The following is a 19,476-nucleotide window of genomic DNA, read 5'->3' as shown; positions in this document are numbered from 1 at the left end:
GGTTTATTATGAATCTCTGCAATCACCTTTCCTAATAATGTGCTAGTTAGCAAGTTTAGCGGCTAAACACGGCTAAATGCGGCTAAAGTGAACAGGCTCGTCACTCCACAGAGAGAAGAGAGGGGCGGGGCGAGCAGAGCTCATTAGCATTTAAAGGAACAATCCGTCAGAATGGGATGATTATTGGAGAGCTCATTTTGACAAGGTAAAAAGGGTGTTTTTTTTACACTACCACTGAGAATTTTTAACCAAAGTATATTATAGACTTTTCATTAAGACCCTAAATAATCATATCAACTTGTGGAAAATGGTTTCGATGACCCCTTTAAGACTTATATGGGTTAATATAATGTAAATAATGTCTCTTACTGAAATATGTAGTAGAAGAGCCATGAAAGATTTATGTTATTTAAAAAACCCATGTTGTTTAATACATATTTTGGACTATGGGGGGCGCCTTCATTTCGATGACGCAAAATGATTGCACTCTGTGAACTACTGGCCTGAGCTACTTCCTGTTGCTATTTTTACCTCAACACAATTTGGAAATAGTGCTACAATCCCACATTGTGTACCTTTTGGTTGTAATTTTCAGTCGAAGGGCAATGAGAGAAGTGATGTAAGTCTTCACTGCTTTCATAGCTATAATAAGAGACAAGAATGGGAAGATGCCTGTGGACAAATAAAGACCTGCGTCTTTGTTCTCTCCACTTTAGTCCTGAGGCTTTTAGTCGACCACAGCTACTTAAAGAGCATAAAAACGGCAGACACAAAAAACGCTAGACGCAGGATGTAGCATGTCGACGCTTGTCATGAAGCCGCAGTCACTGAAGGAGTTTCTCAGCGTGGATTTCCCTCAATATTTTGTGCGTTTACACTCCTTATGGGGAAAAATCGATGGTACGGCATTTGGTTTAAGCCTACTTATATCCATCGCCACCTGTAAGCTCTTCAGTAGATGTGGTCATCATATTAGTATACTGTATTTAAGTTGCGTTGCTGTAAAAATAACAACAGCCAGCGCCAGTAGCTCACAGAGTGCAACCATTTCACATCATCGAAATAATGGCGCCCCATAGTCCAAAATATGTTTAAAAGGATGAGGATTTTTTAAATAACATAAATCTTTCATAGATGAAATCAATGTATTTCGTTCCTCTGAGCCAAACAGGAACGAGTGCTGATGCTTAGTCCCACCCCCATGCTCAGATTGGTTCAAACTGTCATCTATGGGTTTGGTCTTTTGAACCACCAATTAGCTTGTTTCTTTGGAAATTGGAACAAACGCAAAAAGTGCGTCATGCGTATATGAAAACAAACACAAAATAACACATTTGCATGACAGCAAACTTTGAAAAAGTGTCGAAATACACACAGCAGAGCCCTTTGACAAACCAAAAACAAGGTTGAAACAGCAGTACATATCGGATAAAGCAAGAATTTAGGTTTTCGTTTCGCTGTGCCGTAAAATCGATTGCGACACAGCCAGCGGATCGATCCATTTGGTTGTTATATTATGTAACTTATTCTTATATAGTTTGTAAAGATCATTTGCACTATTTTTTCTGTTGCACTTAGTATATTTCTCTCTCATTTTGTGTGTAGTTTATGAATAATTTGGACTGTTTGTATTTTTGTTGTACAAGACAATTTGTGCAATTGTTTTCACTACTTGCTACACTGTGTTTGTTGTTTATACGAATAAGAATATATTTATTTGAAAAAGTCCCTTTTTTACTATGTTTTGTTATTATATAACACTGTTTCTACTGCTACTTTACGCCCTAAATGTTTTTGGACACATCTATATTGTCAATAAACTAAATAGGCCTGTTTTTCGCTGAAAAGCGCCTGTAATAATATTGTAATAAATGGCTATAACTTGCTTGGGGAATGTTATATGTAGACAAAATTGGAAGTGTAAACTACCTAAATACAATTTTTTAAAGAAAAAAATCCAAACTTCAGGAGTTTTTGTATTTCATGTTGTAAAAAACACCCAATTGTTGCTTGTGTTTTTCTTAAAGTTCTGGAAATACCCTCATTCTTAGAGAAAACAAAAGGGAAACTGAGATTAGCTAGACAGAAAACTTTAAGTTCTCCTGTTTATAATGATATATGGAACTTAATGCAGACTGCTAGAATAGGTCTGAAAAAAAAACAAAAAAAAACAGAAAAGTACAGGTGCGTCAAGAGCCCCAAAAATGTTCTAGGCCTTTAAGGGTTAAGCCATACGTCTTAGAACCTGAGGTTCCCTTTAAATGTTTTTAAAATAAGTCTCTTATGGTTACCAAGGCAGCATTTATTTGATCAAAACCACAGTAAAAATTGTACTATTGTGAATTATTAATATTATGTCAAATCACAGTTTTCTATTTGAACATATTTTAAAATGTAATTCATTCCTGTGATGCAAAGCTGAATTTTCAGCATCATTACCCCAGTCCTCAGTGTCTTTCATGATCCTTCAGAAATCATCCTAATATGCTGATTTGCTGCTCAAGGAACATCTTATTGTTATCAATATCGCTGCAAATTTTTTTTCTATTATTCTTATTATTTTTGGATTAGTTCAATTCATTCTTGCTGAACTAAAGTATTGATTTTGTTCCAAAAAATCCTCCTAACCTCAAACTTTTGAACAGTAGTGTATCTATAGATAATGTCTAGTAAAGCACAAAATATAACTCAATGAGTTAACTCTAAAATCAATGTATTCTAATGCAAAAATAACAAAATAGCAAACTGAAAACAGGTCATTCAGACATCATTTATCAGTTTAGCTTCATCTACACCAGTCTACAGTTGTAATACATGGTTTTTAGAGGAAGTTCACACTAATATTTTTATCACGGTTGGCTTGGCCGCTTATATTCAGACCACAGCTGGTTTGACCACAGCGACTGAACTGAGTCAGTACTGCTGATAATAGGAAAAAAAAAAAAAACTTCCTTGTGAAATACTGGTCCTTTTGACAACCTACTAGAAAGTACTTCACACATATTAGTACAGACACATGCTGTAAATGAATCAACATTGATAATATTTAAGAAATGTTTCTTGAGCAGCAAATCAACATATTAGAATGATTTCTGAAGGATCATGTGACACTAAAGACTGGAATAATGATGCTGAAAATTCAGCTTTGTATCACAGAAACAAATTACATTTTAAAATATATTCAAGAAGAAAACAGTTATTTTAAATTGCAATAATATTTCACAATATTACAGTTTTATTGCAAGTTTGATTAAATAAATACAGCCTAGGTAAACATAAAATACTTCTTTAAAAACTTTTGTAACTTTTGAACTCTAGTGTTACATTCAAAATATTCTCATTTGTAAACCAAAAAAAAGCAGAGTTGAGCATTCAAATAAAAGGATAATATTTCACATAAATAGGGCTATAATTATGGTTCTACCTTTTTATCAGGACGCGGTGCATTTTGGATAGAGCCCAGGGCTTGGCGTTTGTACTCCAGTCTCTCGTACAGCTGGTGTAGTTTGGTGACGGCGTAACTGGCCTGTTCATTGATGCCTTTGCTGCCTTCATCCAGAGCCACGTCCCCTCCTTCCATCACCTGACCCTAAATGCACAAAGAAAACACATGAAAAGTAACATAAAATGGCAATGGAGTGTTTGGATGTGTAAGCCAGGCTTATGTCATGTTAAACTCACGGCGTCGTCTTTCTCCTCGCTGCTGGACTGCGAGCTGCTCCTTTGCTCCTCTCGTTTAATGAGCCGCTCGTACAGGTCGCTCACCAGGAAGGATGGGTAGTAGCGCTCCTTCATGGTCTCGTACACGTCTCCCTGGATCCTATGAAACACGTCAGTACCCTTGTTTCCCACCAGCGTCTGCTGGATCTCTTTATAAAGAGCCTTCTCCACTGGGATCTCCCTGCTCTCCACGAAGAAGTTCTGGTAGATCTCTCCCACCAGCTGCGGCACTTCATTCTGCGCAGAGGAAGAATAGCAGACCTATCAGATATTCAAACCAGATCTTGTCTTGTTCTTTTTCTTTTCAAAGATAAACATATTTCCCATTAGAAAATTACTGTACATAAAATAAAATTAAAAAAATAAAACAGGCTTTGTTGGTTTCATCCTTGAAGGTGTGGGGATTTTAGGTTTTAATAACAGATTCACATTCAGAACTGACAAGCAATAAAACATATGGCTAATCTTAATCATCTGGTTTGGTTTCATAAAAAAAAAAAAAAATAAAATAAAATAAAATAAAAAAAAAATAAATAAATAAAATAAAATAAAACAAAACAAAACAAAAAAAACAAAAAACAGGCTAAAAGGTTTGAAAATAAAACAAAATTCAAAACAAAACAAAATCTTAAAACAAAACAAAACAAAAAAAAAAATAAAATAAAACAAAAAAAACAGGCTTTGTTGGTTTCATCCTTGAAGGTTTGAGGATTTTAGAAGGTTTTAATAACAGATTCACATTCAGAACCGACAAGCAATAAAACATATGGCTAATCTTAATCATCTGGTTTGGTTTCATAAAAAAAAAAATAAAATAAAATAAAATAAAATAAAATAAAATAAAATAAAATAAAATAAAATAAAATAAAAAATAAAAAAAATAAAATAAAACAAAACAAAACAAAACAAAACAAAACAAAACAAAACAAAAAACAAAAAACAAAACAAAACAAAAAACAAAACAAAACAAAACAGGCTTTGTTGGTTTCATCCTTGAAGGTTTGAGGATTTTAGAAGGTTTTAATAACAGATTCACATTCAGAACTGACAAGCAATAAAACATATTGGTAATCTTAATCATTTAGTTTCATAAAATAAAATAAAATAATAAAATAAAATAAAATAAAACAGGCTTTGCTGGTTTCATCCTTGAAGGTCTGAGGATTTTAAAAGGTTTTAATAACAGATTCACATTCAGAACCGACAAGCAATAAAACATATGGCTAATCTTAATCATTTGGTTGGGTTTCATGCTTAACAGATGCTAACTGCTAAGATATGACAACAACATTAAACAGATTATTGCAAATCTGCTGTTCCACAGAAATGAACCAAATGTACCTCTTCAAGCATTTACCACCTGACAGCATTCAAGAGTACCTTCATATCCACATAAATAGCCTTGTTTTTATTCTTCATACAGTATTCCTGAGTCGACAGAACAGTTTGTCATCTGTCAACATTATGACATCTTAAAACTTTTCAGGACCACAGAACAATAAAAAATAATGATGCAATCAGCTCTGACACTCCTGGCTAAATGGCAGTACCGGTAATTGCTAATTTAACACAGCTGGACATGATGGGACGCCCGCAATAATACATTTGTCAGAGTCACGAGCTGGAGTGTTGGCGCAGTTTTCAGCCGTGTGTTTCTGTGGTCTGACGTTAATTTCTGCATAAAAGTGCCTGATAAATGACCAATTAGTAAATTTGCAATTGTGGCCGCAGATTGGCATGAGCTGCAGGAAAAGCACTTTCAGATATGACTGCAGCCTTTTCAGATGGTAATTCTTTCTCATGGGGATGTAAGCTAATTCTGACATTTACAGGGGCTTGTCAATAATTCAACTGCAGTCTGAAATCAGAAATATTTGTTTTTTTGACAAATACCAAGGTTGTGTGGTCATTTAGCTGCCATCCGAATCCACATCTCTGAGCCATTATTAAGCTATACAATAATTTGTTAAAATAAAATGTCATTATACTTGCTGAGTCAAATGTTTACATCATGTAAATATAAATAAGTTTGCATTAACATATGTGACCCTGGATCACAAAACCAGTCATAAGGGTCATTTTTTTTTAAAACTGAGATTTGTACATAATCTGAAACCTGAATACATAAGCTTTATTTGTCTGAGACACAGCTATTTGAAAATCTGTAATCTAAGAGTGCCAAAAAATTTACAAAATACCTTCATGGGACATGATCTTTACTTCATATCCTAATGATTTTTGGCATAAAAGAAAAATGTATAATTTTGACCTATACAATGTATTTTTGGGTATTGGTAACAAATATACCCATGCTACTTAAGACTAGTTTTGTGGTCCAGGGTCACATATCTCTCCTAACCCCCACATTTTTAAATTGACATCTATCATTTTGAGAAATAAAAAGCAATGGGATATTTAAATAATTAAATAATAAATAAATAAATTAAATAAATAAATTTCCTATTGTTGATTTAAATATGAATTTATTAACAAATTTCACGATTCAATTCTGACTTTCATTCTCAAGCTTGTCTGATTCAATTTCAATCTCGATTTATTCAGACATATAAGCAGGTACACAGCACATACCAATTTTTACCAAGGAAAATATCTCAATTAATGCTGTATACTATATAATACTATACAACTATATAATAAACCCTGTCTATTGGTACATTACTAAACTTAGTGATTTGTAAACAAACATTTAAACTGCACATAAGGCAGCTTTTATAATCGAAATGTATTTTTAATGATATAATTATGTTTCTACTTCATCTTTCACAACAGATTTAAACATACATTAAATATTAAAGAACAGGTTAAGTAAAAATATTATTTGCATGTAATATGGTGCATATATTTAGCAAAATGCTCCTTTTTAGAGTTTATTTTTTCTAGATAACTATTGAGTTTACGGACACTGAATGACTTTCCTGAGTTAAATGTGACATTGTTTACAAGCTATATTACTCATGCTTTTCTGCCTTTGAAACACTGATTGATACACAATTAATTTCAGTAAATTACACTATATCTTTCAACACATTCTGATGTTCATTCACGTTTATTTTGTGCAGCAACTAGTGGTAAAGAGGAAGAGATGATCGGTTCATGTACTGCTTGTGTCGACGTGATTACAGCGATCTGTTACAACACATTAAAGAATGTCAAAATGGTATTTAATATTTGAATTCTGTAATAAAACTGACAGAATTTGTACGCCGAGACTTGTGTTTCATATGTAAAGTAACAAAGCACAAAGCTTATCGTGATTTACTGGATGGAAGGAGCACTATTAATGTGACCATGGACCACAAAACCAGTCATAAGGGTCAATTTTATGAAATTGAGATTTATACATCATCTGAAATCTGAAAAATAAGCTTTCCATTGATGTATGGCTTGTTAGGATATGACAATATTTGGCCGAGATACAACTATCTGGAATCTGTAGGTGCAAAAAAATCGAAATATTGAGAAAATCACCTTTGAAGTTGTCCAAATGAAGTTCTACTAATCAAAAATGAACATATTTCTCTTAAATATATACATTAATTTGTGTGTATTTATATATACACATAATAATTACACTCAGTACGCACACATATTTATTAGGCAAACTCAAACTTTTATTTTGTAAGCGATTAATTGCGATTAATCGTTTGACAGTCCTAATTGTTGGCTATTGCTACAAATATACCCATTCTTAAAATTTAAGAATCAATATGGGTTTATCAAAATGAGAATAGATTCATATTGAGAAATCAGTATTTTTCAATACTGACTGACCATGTGAGCAGCGTTCTCACGTTTGCACTCGCTCCACCATGAATAAATCACCATGCAAATGTATTTTTACCAACGTCCCCATAAGAAACAATTATGGTCTGAACAAGACTAATGACAGCGGGTTTTTCACTTGTCCGCTGACAGATTTTCAGCTCAAGGTCTTGATGTGCAGCTGAAGTGTGTGTCTGACCTTGTTGGCGCTCTTGAGCATCTCCACCAGCTCCCAAAAGCTAATCAGAGCCCTCTTATCCACCCGCTCCATGTAGACACGGAAATGCTCCCGGTACACTGCATTTGACATGATCTCCTCAAACTGAAGTATCTGTGAGAGGACAAGAAACAAATGAACCAGACGGTGCTATTATTAAAAGCACTTGAAAAAAATACGCTTTACAGCGAGTGGCGTTTCATCTTAAAAAGCTGGGTAATTTATCAGTGACACTGATGCCAGCTCATGAGGATGTTTCTACTTCATCTTTAAAGGAGAAGTCCACTTCCAGAACAACAATTCACAAATAATTTACTTACCCCCTTGTCATTCAAGATGTTCATGTGTTTCTGTCTTCAGTCGTGAAGAAATTATGGTTTTCAAGATTTTTCTTCATATAATGGACTTCATTGGTGCCCCGATTTTGAACTTCCAAAATGTAGTTTAAATGCAGCTTCAAAGGCTCTAAATGATCACAGCCGAGGAAGAAGGGTCTTTTTTTTTGGAAAATAACATTTTTTTATACTTTTTAAGCACAAAAGCTTGTGCAGCACAGGCTCTGGGATGCACGTTCACGACGCTACGTACTATTGAATCATGTCGAAAGGTCACGCGGGACTACAGACCCAGTGTTTACAAAGCGAACGCGCAAAGACTATAAAAAATGTGCAAGTAAGTTTGTAAACACTGTTTACAAACAAAAAGGTACAATGATGTCCTCCTCTCAAGCTGTAGGAGAAAATAAGATGGAGTTTTTCACATACTCAGTACACAGATGATGAACTTAGACGTGATTCGTAGTAGTGATGGGAAGTTCGGATCATTTTACCGACTCGGACCTTTGAGTCTCGTTCAGCAAAATGAACGAATCTTTATTCGAGTCATTTCGTTCATTTTAGCAAAATATAATTAAAATGTTACGTGTTACTTCCCTAACACATCTACTGCTTACACAAACGTTGATCACACTATAAACAAGACAAAACGAATGAATCACCCAGAGACGCCTCGTTCTTCCCGAGTCACATTATAGATTCGTTCAAAATGAAAGAGTCGTTCAAGAACGACCCATTACTAATTCGTAGCATCGTGGACGCGCATCCCAGAGCCTGTGCTACACAAGCTTTTGTGCTTAAAAAGTACAAATTTCTATTTTTTGAAACAAATGACAGATCGTTTCGCTAGATAAGACCCTTCTTCCTCGGCTGGGATCGTTTAGAGCCATTTGAAGCTGCATTTAAACTACATTTTGGAAGTTCAAAATTGGGGCACCAATTAAGTCCATTATATGGAGAAAAATCCTGAAATGCTTTCCTCAAAAAACATAATTTCTTTACGACTGAAGACAGAAAGACATGAACATCTTGGATGACAAGGGGGTGAGTAAATTATTTGTAATTGTTGTTCTGGAAGTGGACTTCTCCTTTAAAAGGGTTTCTACACTCTTGGAGCATTTTTTTTTCCATGTTAGTCGAGCTTTCTCTCTGACTCTACGGATTAAGGACGTGCTGCTCTCTGCCTGATCATTAGGGACGTACAGAGACTGGCCTGTCTGTGTAGGACAGGATGGCCTGGAGCTATTGGGACAACAACAGCATGTCATACGACTGAATTCAGATAGAAAAGGGGCTCGCTGTCATAACATGCTTCTACAATGATCACGGAGAGATAGAAAGAGACAGAAAGACAGCAAAACAACAGTTATTCCATTATATCTGGGCTTGACATTGTAAAAATGTATGTATGTAAACTGTACCCGCTGGCTCTGTGGACCGTCCCCTTCATCCTGGCCTCCGTCCTCCTGCTGCTCATAGTTGGGACCCCCGAGGAGGCGGATCCGCTTTTCGCACTGCTTCTTGGCCACTGTGAGCTGGTTAATGTAACGCTTCATGTTTCTGGCACGTAACAGGTCGGCCTTCAGAGCGGCGGCCTCTTTCCCTTTACTGTCTGCAGAGAGACAAAGAGGGAATTCAGATGTGTAATCTCACAGGAATCAGCTGTGACAGATACTGTACAGTAACTGAAAGAAACCAGCTCTGATGACTGGAGCTGATATGATGTCAACGGCTTTCATTTGCTTCTGCTTCATATGTGACACTTTCACACAGAGATCAACATAGACATCACGTATGTACAAAAACAAACTGAAATGAGCTGCGACACATTGTTGAACCCATTTAAACATGCATTCTTTGATGAGACCAATGTCTGAGGAATTCACAACTCATTCCTGATTTTAAAGGTTAAAAAGTCTGAAAACCACTGAAAATAAATAAATACAAACAAATAAATAACAAACAAATAGTAAAAATGTAAAGCAAAATACTTTCATGTTTAACATACATACAAAAAAATAGATGAATAAATAAATAAACAAACACATAAATAATTGGAAAACTAGAAAGGCCACTTAAAAAAGAAACAATTACCAAATTACTAATTTTCAAAAAATAATGTAAACGAAACATTTAAAAATAAGTTGTATTTAAAATAATGTAACTGTAATGTTGAAACAAGTAAAATAATAAAATAATAAATAAAATAAAATAAAATAAATTAAAATAATGAAGACTTAATAAATATGTAATATATAATAATGAACAAATATCTTACATTTTTTAAAACAGGGTTGCAAATAAAATAAAAATAAATTAAAAATAAAATAAATAAAATAAAACAAAATAAAATAAAAATGATGACAATATAAATCAGTGTTTCAAACTATTATCAAATATCTTACATTTTGAAAACATGGTTGCATAAATGTGTAAAATAAAATGTGAGATGAATTTTAATGTTGTAACATTAATTGTGTTTAATAATATAATGAATAAAATAAAATAAAAATAAAAAAATAAAAAAATAAAATTTAAAAAATAATACAAATAAGAATTAAATATCTAATATATAAAAATGAACAAATATCTCACATTTTAAAAACAGGGCTGCAGAAATAAAATAAAATAAAATAAAATAAAATAAAATAAAATAAAATAAATTAAAATAAAATAAAATAATTAAGATAACATACACCAGAATTTTAAACTATTACCAAATATCTTGTGTAAAAAAAAAAAAGTGTAAAATAAAATGTGAGATGAATTTTAATGTTGTAACATATGGGTTTAATAATATAAATTTTATGTTTAATTTTTTATTAATAAAATAAATTAATAAATATCTAATATATACTAATAAACAAATATATTACATTTTGAAAACAGGGTTGCAAAAATGTGTCAAATAAAATGTGAGATGAATTTTAATCTTATAACACGAGTTTAATAATGTAATTTTTATGTTTATTTAATGTTCATTGTAAAATAAAATAAAATCATAACATAAATAAAATAAAATAAATCAAACTACATTTTGAAAATAGGGTTGCAAAACTTGCACAACCCATTCATCAAATGCAAATGGTAATGAATGTATAAATGAATGAATAAATAAACACACACACACACACACACACACACACACATAAAATATATCTCATTGGAAAGTTCATTACATGAGATGCAACAATTGGACTTTCTACAGAAATTTAAGGCAAAAAAAAAAAAAAAAAAAAAAAAAAAGACATTTATTTTAGAGTTTTACAATAACAAACTAATGTAGTACTATAAATGCAGTTTATTAGTACTACTATGTAATTTCATAGGTAGGCAGTAGTTGTTGACTTTCCAAGGACTTTTGAATGGAATGGAAAGAGCCACCTGTGGCATTCACAGAGCTCAGAATGAGTCTGGAAATATGAGCAATCAGCGTCCATCTCACAGCACGCTCCATCTGCTGCTGGAAACCAGGGAGGAGGGGAAGGACTTCACACAAGCGTTCCCTGCTCTCCTTCCTTTAATAGCCAGTGTCATTGTGCTGGACCAGCAGGAAGATTTATAGATTTGCCCATTACAGGGCAGCAGGAGACGGAAAACATGACGACAAATAAACAGCCCCTTTCCTGACTCTCTGCAAGAACTAACATAACATAAATGCTTCCCACTGTGCGAATAAAATGATCTTTAATTAATCCAGCACTGAAATGAATGCACGATTAATTAACTTTATATTCAATCAAGATGTTCAGCAGTAAGCTTGCTCATCTGTCAAAGAAAACCTCTTTGTTCATATCCACCCATATATGCTGTATTTGTGAAGCTGGGAATATATTTATTGGCCTAAATTCTGTTCTGATTAACTGTTCAGCATAAAAAAAGGCATAAAAATTGATGTTACTTACAGCAATAAAGTGGCACAAATGCCGTAGTCTGTAAAGTGTTAGAAAAACTATTGATTTTACTAAAAACAATTTCATTTTTTTTTTAATTATTGCCTTTTGCACCTCAAATAATTAAAAAGCATTTATTTATTTAGTTTAAAATATTTTTCTTATATTTTATTTATTTTACATTATATATTTTATTTGGTTTATAATATTTTTCAAACTTTCCAAACAAACAAATAAACATATTGAATGAACGAATGGACGGACAGATGAACAAACGAAATAAACAAATAAATAAAACTTATTTGTTATTCCATAAGATAAAAGAAAAAATAAATAAATAAAATAAACTTCCTCCTTATTCCATAAAATAAAATAAAATATCTTCCTTAGTAAACACAGTGGAAAATGAGATAAGATAAAAGACAAATAAATAAATAAATAATCTTCTTTATAATTTATAAATCTTCTTTATTCCATAAAATAAAACAAATAAAATAAATAAAAATAAAATAATAAAATAAAACAAACAAACATCTTCCTTAGTAAACACAATGGAATATTCAACACATAAATAAATAAGTAAATAAACTTCTTCCTTATTCCAACAGATAGAAAGAAAAAATAAAATAAAAATAATTAAATAAAATAAGAAAGCTTGATCCTTATTAAACATAATAGAACTTTCCATAAGAAAAAATAAAAGAAAATAAATGAATGAATGAAAGAAACTTCTTTCTATTTTCCATGAATAAAAATAAAATAAAACAAAACAAAACAAAATAAAATAAAATAAAATAAAATAAAATAAAATAAAATAAAATAAAATAAAATAAAATAAAATAAAATCTTCCTTAGTAAACACAATGGAACATTCCACAGGTAAGATAAAAGAAAAATAAATAAATAAATAAATAAACAAACAAACAAAACATATTCTAAAATAAACAACTTCTTCCTTAGTTAACACAATGAAACATTCTATAAATAAATAAATGTCTTCCTTATTCCATAAGATAAAAAGAAAAAATAAAATAGTAAAACAAAACAAAATAAGAAAACTTTTATTAAAAATATTGCAACATTCCATGAGATAAGATAAAAGAAAATAAATAAATTAATAAATTAATGAATGAAACTTCTTCCTTTCTCCATAAAATAAAATAAAAGAAAATAAAATAAAAGAAAACAATAAAAGAAAAAAATACATATTTTTTAGTAAACACAATGAATAATTCTATAACATTGTAGGAAAAAATAAATAAAAGAAATGAATAAAAAAAAATGAATGAATGAACAAACTAACCACCTTCCAACTAACAAACAAATAAAAAAAAACCAACAAAAACTTATTTCGCAAGCACAAACGAAACTTTGTAGAAAAAATGACAAAAAATGACTAAAAAAATTAAATGTAAGAACAAAATTTTGAATAATAAATACAAAACAAACAAACAAACAAAAATTGTAGGGAAAAAAATAATATGAATAATAAATAAAAACAACTAACTAAAATTGTATAATACCTTTAAACTAACACCTAAAAAAAAAATGAATGAATGAATGAACGAAGAATGAACGGACAAAATTTTAAATAATAAATACAAAAAAAAAAAAAAAAAAAAAAAACTTGTGGGGAAAAATTAATATAAGTAATAAATAAAAAACAAACCAACTAAAAATTATCTAAAATTTATCAATACCTTTAAACTAACATTTGGTAACAAGCTAGCTAAGGCCTAAAGTGACTAAAACTGCAATCTTTTTTAAAGGAAACAATATTTAATTTGATTCCTGGGGTGGACAAACACACACTTAAATGGTAAAGCACAACTTTTCACTAATCCTTTACTTAAAAACAGACTCTTAAATTGGCGTAAGAAATTGACAAAGAATCAACACTTTTAGTAGAAAAGTGGCAAAACTGAGTCATTCAGAAGAAATTACAGTCATTTTTTTCCTTAGGTGTTGCTTTCAGAAAACGCCTCATTTTCCTCCCAGTAGTGTGAGCTCCACCGAATACCGAAACACATTTAAAGTGGCAGGGGAGTATGATTCCTATAAGTATCAGCTGATGTGTTTTACGGCTGCACAGTAAATGTCATCGCTGGCTACTCCAGCCCACCGTCTGGAAGCAGAGCTGCTCACGCGCACCCCGCTCCTGCTTCACTGTAATTACCCGTCTGCCAATCACACAGCTAGACGCAGTGAACTACAGAAGCTCTTTTCAGGAAGAGCAGAACAGCTTCATAATAGCCCATGAAAGAACAGAGCAAATAAGGTGGTTTATTGCGCGTTGTCATGCCAGTATAACATCTTCAATTTAGCGTAATACCCTGCCTTGACTGCAGGCACACTTTTCTCTCCGACCGCCCATCACAAAGCTCGTCTGACCATTAGACTCCATTAAAGGAAATTACAAAACAGCAGCATGATAATGGAGCTCACAAATGGAGTTTTCTAAAAAGTTCAATTGTTAGGGTTAATGAAGAAAAAGGAAAAAAAAGCAGCAACTCTTATGAATACAGAGTTTGTATTCATAGATGAGGAGAGATATGATTGGTCGAAGTGTTCGAAGGTCGTCCTACCTTTCTGTCTCTTCAGCTGTGGGATACTGCTGATGGTGGTCGCCTGAATGATCTCCACAACTATCTGATACCTGCAGAAAGACAAAATGACAGCAGAGTGGGCATACAGAAGATATTACATTATTACAAGGGAGATGGGATGCACATTTTTTCACAAGTCGGTATGATTGTTTAGGGTCTTCATGAAATGTCCGCAACATACTTTGCTTAAAATTCCTCAGTGGTTGAGTAAAACAACACCCTTTTTAGCTTATCAAAAACAGATCTGTTCACAGCGACCCATTTCAGTGCATGTCTCTTTAAATGATAATGAGCTACTGTTCACCCCACCCCTTTTCTGTTTTTTGTGTATTTGGTGGCACGATACCATCAAAAACAAACTAATCGACTGCATCCCCAGTGGCTCTGATGTCTGGAGAAAATAAAGAAAATGGCAACAGCATACAACTGAGGGCTGAGAGCTGAAATATCCTAATAAGGAACAGTCTGTCAGCAGTCGTGGGCGGGGCCTGAGCAATGTGACATCATACTGCTCAGAAAATCAAAATGGCTTGATAATTAAGACTATTTAGGCTTTTTGGGGATTAAAAAATAGAAGTGAATTGACTTTTATCATTGTAGGGTTGTTGTGTCCACACACTGCTAAGATATAAAATATGCATCCAATGTCCCCTTTAATAAAATCTGAGAGATAACAGCAAACAATAACAGAAAAAAAAAAATCCAGAAAAACGCATTTCAAAAAAAATTAAAAAAAATTTGATCCCCTATCAATCAGCAAGATTTCTGACTCCCAGGTGTCTTTTATACATGTAAGGAGCTGAGATTAGGAACTCTCTCTTAAAGGGAGTGCTCCTAATTGTCCCTTGACAAGACTGTAGACCGACACAAGACTGGAATGGCCTACAAGACCATCGCCAAGCAGCTTGGTGAGAAGGCGTCAACAGTTGGTGCGATTATATGCAAATGGAAGAAACACAAAATAACAGTTAATCTTCCTCAGTCTGAGGCTCAATGCAAGATCTCACCTCGTGGAGTTTCAATGATCATGAGGACGGTGAGGAATCAGCCCAGAACTGCACGGGAGGATCTTGTCAATGATTTCAAGGCAGCTGGGACCATAGTCACCAAGAAAACAATTTGTTAACACACTACGCCATGAAGGATTGAAATCCTGCAGCGCCCGCAAGGTCCCCCTCCTCAAGAAAGCACATGTACAGGCCGTCTGAAGTTTGCCAGTGAACATCTGAATGATTCAGAGGAGAACTGGGTGAAAGTGCTGTGATCAGATGAGACCCTAAATTGAGCTCTTTGGCATCAACTCAACTCGCTGTGTTTGAAGGAGAAGGAATGCTGCCTGTGATCCCAAGAAGACCATCCCACCGTCAAACATGGAGGTGGAAACATATGCTTTGGGGGGTGTTTTTCTGCTAAGGGGACAGGACAACTGCACCGCATCAAATCATGTACCGTCAAATCTTGGGTGAGATCCTCCTTTACTCATTGAAAATGGGTCGTGGATGGGTATTCCAGCATGACAATGACCCAAAACACAAGGCCAAGGCAACAAAGGTGTTGCTCAAGAAGAAGCACATTAAGGTCCTAGAGTGGCCTCTCCAGACCTTAATCCAATAGAAAATCTGTGGAGGGAGCTAAAGGTTCAAGCTGCCAAACGTCAGCCTTGAAACATTAATGACTGGAGGATCTGCAAAGAGGAGTGGGACAAAATCCCTCCTGAGATGTGTGCAAACCTGGTGACCATCTACAAGAAACATCTGACCTCTGTGATTGCCAACAAGGGTTTTGCCACCAAGTACTAAGTCATGTTTTGTGAAGGGGTCAAATACTTATTTCACTAATTAAAATGCAAATCAATTTATAACGTTTTGAAATGTGTTTTTCTGGATATTTTTGTTGCTAGTCTCTCACTGTTCAAATAAACCTACCATTAAAATTATAGACTGATCATTTCTTTGTCAGTGGGCAAACATATACTGAGTGGGGTTTCACTCTTTCATACTAAAAATACTAACATTTAAAGTTAAAGCCATGTACAAATAACACAAATAATAATACTAATAATGTCACGGTTTCTGTCTTTTTTGGTTTCATCACACTTTGCCTTAGTTCATTTGTTGTGTCATGGTGATTCATTCGATTTAGTCATTATGTTCAAGTGTGTGTCATTATCTCCCCTACTTAAGTTCAGTCCTGTTTGTGTTTGGTTGTCCGGTGTCAACATTGTTAAGGTTGTGTTTAGACCGTTGCTCTTAGGGATGCACCGAAACGTATCGGCCGAAATGCTTGCGCGTTTTGTCAGTAAAGCCGGTTCTGTAATCAGCGGTAAATGCCATCAGGTGCGTGATTTCACGTTGAGCCGTATATACTACACACAGCCGTTGTTCACCGACGAGCTGCGCAAATTCACACTGATAATGAACATGGATTTGCGCAGCTCGTCGGTGAACAACGCTTTTTACCGCTGATTACAGAACCGGCTTTACTGACAAAACGCGCAAGCATTTCGGCCGATACGTTTCGGTGCATCCCTAGTTGCTCTGTGTGGAACCTTGCCTTGTGGATTAGTAAATATTACTACCTTATTCATCTTCGTCATGCGTTTACTCTCACAACCACTCTGTGGCAAACAAACACTATAATAGTACATAAATAATACATTTGTGACCCAGGACCACAAAACCAGTCACAAGGGTCAATTTTTTAAAATTGAGATTTATACATTGTCTGAAAGCTGAACAAATAAGCTTTCCATTGATGTATGGTTTGTTAGGACAGCAGTAGGACAGTATTTGGCCAAGATACAAATATTTGAAAATCTGGAATCTGAGGGTGCAAAAAAAAAAATCTAAATATTGAGAAAATCCCCTTTAAAGTTGTCCAAATGAAGTTTTTAGTAATACATATTACTAATCAAAAATTAGGTTTTGATATATTTACGGTAGGAAATTTACAAAATATTTTCATGGAACATGATCTTTACTTAATATCCTAATGATTTTTGGTATTAAAGACCCGTACAACGGACAAAGACCTGTGCTACTTAAGACTGGATTTGTGGTCCAGGGTCACATTTATCAGGTCCCAGTCTAGTAAAAAGCTTTTAAGATTGAATAAGACAGAGCCAATGTAAAACGATAGTCTGTATCAACCTTTTTCTTTAACGGGTAAGTAAGCCTATGGGTGAGATTTCCGGTTCATTAGTTGCTATAAGGAAATAACAAGAAGAATGTCAATGTGCAGCACACTAAATCTGTTTGCACTACAAACCAGTGTGTTAATAATTAAGATAATACATTAAAATAACATGGTAAGAAAAACCAGTTTGCAATATCAAGCAGCAAAACAAGCTGTTTTGTACAGCTAAAAATAGCTGGGTGCGTATGAGACCGGAAGCCTGACCCATAAAATTTACAATTTACAAATTTCCTTCAGACGTCGACCTAGATGCAAGGACATTTTCCTGTAAATTCAGACTGTGTGTAGTATAAAATCGCTTCCACTAAGACATCTCGGCTACTGAAGAATGAGAGCGTTAAGATTTCAAGGCTAGTAATGTTTCTTTGAGAAATTCCTCCGAGGACTAATATTCACCCAGAATTAATGAAATGGATCCTTTCGATATTAGGAAATGCTGAATATTTATTACACACTTTCTGCTCTCACAGGCTGTGATGAGAGAGAGGCTGAATAAAATTGCTTCATGAAAGTCAAACACAAGTAATTTGAGAACACTGCCACAAGTAGCAGGTGCAAAATGAGACTATTATGGGACGATACGGAGGGTGACCTTCAAAAATAAAATGTCATAACACGAGACAGTCTGTGATATTTATGGAAATTTGGGCAAATGTCATGCTGCCTTCATGGTACTGTCGTGAACGTGCGCTGAAGTTTGATGCGGAAGAGAAGAAATTGTTGAATAAAGTCGTTTTTGTTTTCTCTGTGCACAAAAAGTTTCTCATAGCTTCATAAAATGAAGGTTGAATCACTGATGTCACATGAACTATTTTAATGATGTGTTTACTACCTTTCTAGGCCTTGAATGTGTCAGTTGCGTTGCTGTTAATCAAAAAAATCTTGTGTTCTGAAGACGAACAAAGGTCTTATGGGTTTGGAATGACATGAGGGTGAGTAATTAATGACAGAATTTTCATTTTTGGGTGAACTATCCCTTTAAATGTCCTATCGATCCCAGTGAAAGCATAAGAATCATAAAATACTCTGATAAAACATCAAATACAAATCTGAAGCAGATCACTTTTTGTTCATTTAGATGTACCAGGGCTAAAAAGCGTTGCTGGGACTTGAAAAGAGAACAAAAGATTGTCCAGGTGTTCATTTTATCCTTATCAAAATCAATTTACGACTTCCAAACACTTCAAACAGGAACTTTCCAGGAGAATTTAAAGGCAGCATCACAATTACCCAGTCTATTGTTCATCCATGGCTTTTACGCTAATTCATTTTGCATAAAGCTTAAAGACTAGAGCTCTAAAAGAAGCTTTCTTTTAATGCATCTTCATAACTACATCAAACAAAGCTCAAGCTGTTTTTACAGTCTCAGACGAGGTCAGAAACCTGTGTGTTTAACTGAGTCACCTAGCAACAATCTCATTACCTGACCTCAGGGAGATGCTCAAATGATAGACGCTGAATATCCTCCACACACTGAACATCCTTTTCCTTTCAGCCTTTAAACAAAGACTGTTTAACCCTTTGTGCGTGTCAAACAGCAGCCCATTTACAAAAACACCCTCTTTGCCTGATGAGATGTTCAATTTTTAGACTTTAAGTGTCAATGCGAATGAAGAAAAGCCCAAGAGGCTTATAGTTGTCATGGAAACAAAGGTCTCAGGTAAATTGTAGAAGTGACAGACTACCAGCTTCTGGCTGTTATTAAAGGTGACAGTACAGATATCATG

At 33.9% G+C, this 19,476-nt stretch overlaps 1 protein-coding gene across 1 annotated transcript in view; it reads right to left on the bottom strand.

The window, feature by feature from the left end:
* The window catches only part of snx25 (sorting nexin 25), a 66,405-nt gene that overhangs the window by 15,120 nt on the left and 31,809 nt on the right, over positions 1-19,476 (bottom strand). Inside the window, exons 6-10 of the mRNA XM_051127645.1 lie at positions 14,534-14,604; positions 9,477-9,667; positions 7,703-7,834; positions 3,682-3,957; positions 3,425-3,589 (exon numbers count right to left, since the gene is read on the bottom strand). Coding sequence (XP_050983602.1) covers positions 3,425-3,589; positions 3,682-3,957; positions 7,703-7,834; positions 9,477-9,667; positions 14,534-14,604 — 835 coding nt within the window. The remainder of the gene's footprint in view (positions 1-3,424; positions 3,590-3,681; positions 3,958-7,702; positions 7,835-9,476; positions 9,668-14,533; positions 14,605-19,476) is intronic.

This window comes from Labeo rohita, chromosome 14, assembly GCF_022985175.1.
Source record: "Labeo rohita strain BAU-BD-2019 chromosome 14, IGBB_LRoh.1.0, whole genome shotgun sequence".
Taxonomy (NCBI): domain Eukaryota; kingdom Metazoa; phylum Chordata; class Actinopteri; order Cypriniformes; family Cyprinidae; genus Labeo; species Labeo rohita.
This window is presented reverse-complemented; position numbering and strand designations above follow the sequence as displayed.